Below are 3,487 nucleotides of genomic sequence, written 5' to 3' on the forward strand. Positions count from 1 at the left end.
GCCCTTGATTCGCAGCTCTCACGATGCGACGTCGTGTCGAAGAGCGAGATCGTGTGTATGGACCTCGTCGATTCGCTGGAGGAGTGGCATTCTGTGTTTCCTCCGAGTTCGAGCTGCATCCTTCCGAATATGAGCTGTCTCCTCCTGAGCTGGAGCTGTGATTTACCATGATGCCCGAAATTGATGTTCCTATTTGCGAAAAAGAAGCTACTATTATTTCGAAATCGGAGTTCCTAAATCTGTTTGTCGAAAATGAGGTTCCTAAACCGATATGTTGACGAAATTGAAGTTCCCTAAACCGAGCACCGTCGAAATTGGAGTTCCAATAGGGGTATCTTGGGACACGAACTCGCTCGCCTGGTGAAATTGAAGTTTTTAATGTTGAAATAGAGGTTGAAAAGGTGCATTCCGTTTTTGGTGGATTCTCCCGGAGGCGTTCACAGTCAGCCGAATATCACGATCCACAATGGAATCCACTGAATGGATATGCACCCGTATTACATGTATCACAGTTTTACGCCTAGTGTACTACGCGAATCACACGAAGTAAAAATAGATTTTATACAACGCGAAAAAGTGGCCCGTGAAAATCGTCATTTCGCGCAAGGCGCGTGACCGATCTCGCGTAGGCTCGCGAAGCTGGTGAGATAGGAAGTGTAAAACGCGTTCTTCGCTCCCCATGCAAGTTTCATTGCTAAAAGCTCATTTCAAATTATTCATTTGGTTCCCTGTCAGGAAATTCCTGAGAAGATCTGATATTTTATACAAAGAGTGTAGAGTTAAACTTCGTCGGCGCATGCCATATTCTTGTTAATTCTGACTATCTTCATAACGAGCGAAGTGGAATTGGACTCCAATTATTGGAGTAGTCTCTTAGGATATGCCACAAGCACAGGAGTGGTATGTTTCTCTAAGGAAGAAATATTCGAGTTGGAGTCGGGTGGGTGTTAAACAACGGAAACATCTTGTACCGGTTGTATAATACAATCGAGCCTGTCGCGCGCAAGGCGAAGGCTGACCTACCGAAGAAAAGAGGCTCTCACGGTAGGCGAACGAGTCGGTAGCCGGGACGCGTCGGACGCGTAACTCTGTCGCGCATTACACCATAAAGTGAACTACAGGAAGCCAGTTATACGCGAGTTACAGCGATCGCCGAGCGATCGCGATACTACACGGGTGTTTCACTTCTCGCGTAGTGAAATATGAAATATGTATTTCACTAGTGCTCTACACTTCGCGGGTGCATCTCCAATATACTGCCAATATCCCTGAGAAACTAGGAGCGTACGAGTCGTACGGCAGTGGTTCGGAGACAACACTGACTTCGGGCCGGCACCTCCCCCATGGCGGAGGGATCGAGACATCCCAGAAGACCACCAGATAATACCTGACAGGTATATCCGCCATGGCAGAGGGCCCAATAAATCTCGGACAACAACCGGGTATCTCCCTCTAGGCGGAGGACCCCATACACCGCAGACAGCCGCCAGGTATCCCCCTCAAGGCAGAGGATCCACTATATACCGGACATCCACCAGGTATGTCCCCCACGGCAGAGGGCTGAGGATGGTGCTGAGGTCTACGACATATTTGTCCCGTGGCGGAGGGCATCCCCTGAGACTCTCAGACTGAGAGCCTCCAGGTATCTGACTTATGGGCAGGGGTTGGAGATATGAGACCCACTGGGTGTCTGTCCCATGGCGAGGAGCTAGAGATGTGCCCGAGCCTCGGCTCAGAGTTGACAATTTCGGTCTGTCGGCATTGATTGGCGGATCGAACTGTCGAGCAGTATCTGACTACCGCTGCGCGTGTTCCCTTATCTCAACTATCTCAACGTGTTTAATGCAAATACTCGAGTATCTACGGAAGGAATTCTATATCTCTAGCTATAATCTCCAGTATCTCTTACCTGCCAGTGGGTTTGATTTGAAACACGACAAGGCAGAATTCACTCTAACGAGTACATGTATGCCGTGCTTGAATACTGCAGTCTGCAGAGGTTGAACTAGATACCTCCCGAAGGGCAGTGAAGAGCTCTTCCGTTTGCTCAGAGCGGCATAAACAAGTTAGCAGTCTATTCCCTCGATGCAGCAGATCTCAAACCGAACAGATTGAGACAGCGGGTAAATCCTCATTTCTCAAGTATAGGCCTCTTTTCTGAAGAAGTTTGGCAACAGTTCGGGTTTCCGGTTTTCCCGTCGGGTTTCGGGATTCTCTTTCTCCGTTTCCACCTGCAGTTCTTGGTCTTTTTGGAATTTGCAGTCTAGAGCATTACGGTCATCACCTGCCTATCAGTCTTTACTTTTCATTCAGGGCGCGCGCTGATATTCTTTGGTTTTATGCATCTCCCTCTGATTTGATACAGTGCCCGATTGATAACAGTTGTCAAATATCGTAATTTCCATTGGACATTACGATGTCACAATTGGTCAGGAGGTGTAGAACAAACAGTCCAGCAAGTCCTGGAAATGACAGATATAGGCTAACATATTCGAGGGAGGCTGCTAGTTTCTTCGGCCGTAGCAGTGCCAATGCAGCTTCCTGCAATTTTCTTGCGTTGTAAGTGGCACTATTGTGTCACTTACTGTGATGGAGATATGTGAATAGCCCGGATGGCTGGAATGTACATCGGTTAAAGCAAGTGGAGCGCCTTGAGACAAGCGAGGCCTTCTCTACGTGGGGGCGGGAAGTCGAGATACGCAGCGACTTTATGGGCTTTCGGTGGAGGGGTGAGGTGTACGGTTGTAGTTTGATTATATATATTCCTTTGAGGATGGCGCCTAACATAGAGGAAGAGGAGGACGAGGAGTACTGTAAGCTAGGATTCTACAGCAGATTACGTTACAGGCTGAGGACTGATCCCCGGAGAGTAGCAGACCTGGGAATGGTCTTCTCCAGTGTACTCGTAGAATGGATAGGAGCGACACTGATGGCACCTATCACCCCTTGGTAAGCTTGGTGTCCAAGTTGATCATCATTGCCGGTGCTAGGTACGTTAAAAAGCTGGCGCCTGATATGGGTCAAGGGACTGCAGCATCGGTGCTTATGTCCTCTTACAATATAGGAATGTTCGTTACATCTCTGTTCACCGGGCCTCTATCTGATAGGTAGTAATGCGAATAGGAGGCCAGGACATTATGGAGTTCTCATTCGTTAGAGTGGGTCGTCGTCCTCTCTTCCTTATCGCCCTCCTTCTCTATACTGGAGCTCAGTTTGCTGATGCCAACGCTTGGGATCTGGCAAGTTTGGCTGGCTTCAGAGCTCTTGAAGGAGTCCTGGCTGGTAATACAGTAATAGTCCTCCTCATCTTCAGATAATATTGACTCAGGTACTCGTCCTGTAATCGTAGCGTACCTTACTGACGTTAGTGACAATGATGATATGAAGCTCTACGGTGTCATCATGGGTATCTTCGTTGTCGTCGGACAGCTCCTCGGTCCTGTCATAGGTAAGGTTTTTGGACTACCATCTTTTCGCTTCAACGTGC

The 3,487-nt window shown here is 48.4% G+C and overlaps 1 protein-coding gene across 1 annotated transcript in view; it reads left to right on the forward strand.

Moving 5' to 3' along the window:
* Positions 1-2,773: 2,773 nt before the first annotated feature.
* Positions 2,774-3,487, forward strand: part of Pmar_PMAR010873 (heat shock protein 70kD, putative) — a gene marked incomplete at both ends in the record, with an annotated part of 5,617 nt that continues 4,903 nt past the window's right edge. Inside the window, 4 exons of the mRNA XM_002766848.1 lie at positions 2,774-2,949; positions 2,991-3,107; positions 3,158-3,282; positions 3,329-3,448. Coding sequence (XP_002766894.1) covers positions 2,774-2,949; positions 2,991-3,107; positions 3,158-3,282; positions 3,329-3,448 — 538 coding nt within the window. The remainder of the gene's footprint in view (positions 2,950-2,990; positions 3,108-3,157; positions 3,283-3,328; positions 3,449-3,487) is intronic.

This window comes from Perkinsus marinus, assembly GCF_000006405.1.
Source record: "Perkinsus marinus ATCC 50983 genomic scaffold scf_1104296971434, whole genome shotgun sequence".
Taxonomy (NCBI): domain Eukaryota; phylum Perkinsozoa; order Perkinsida; family Perkinsidae; genus Perkinsus; species Perkinsus marinus.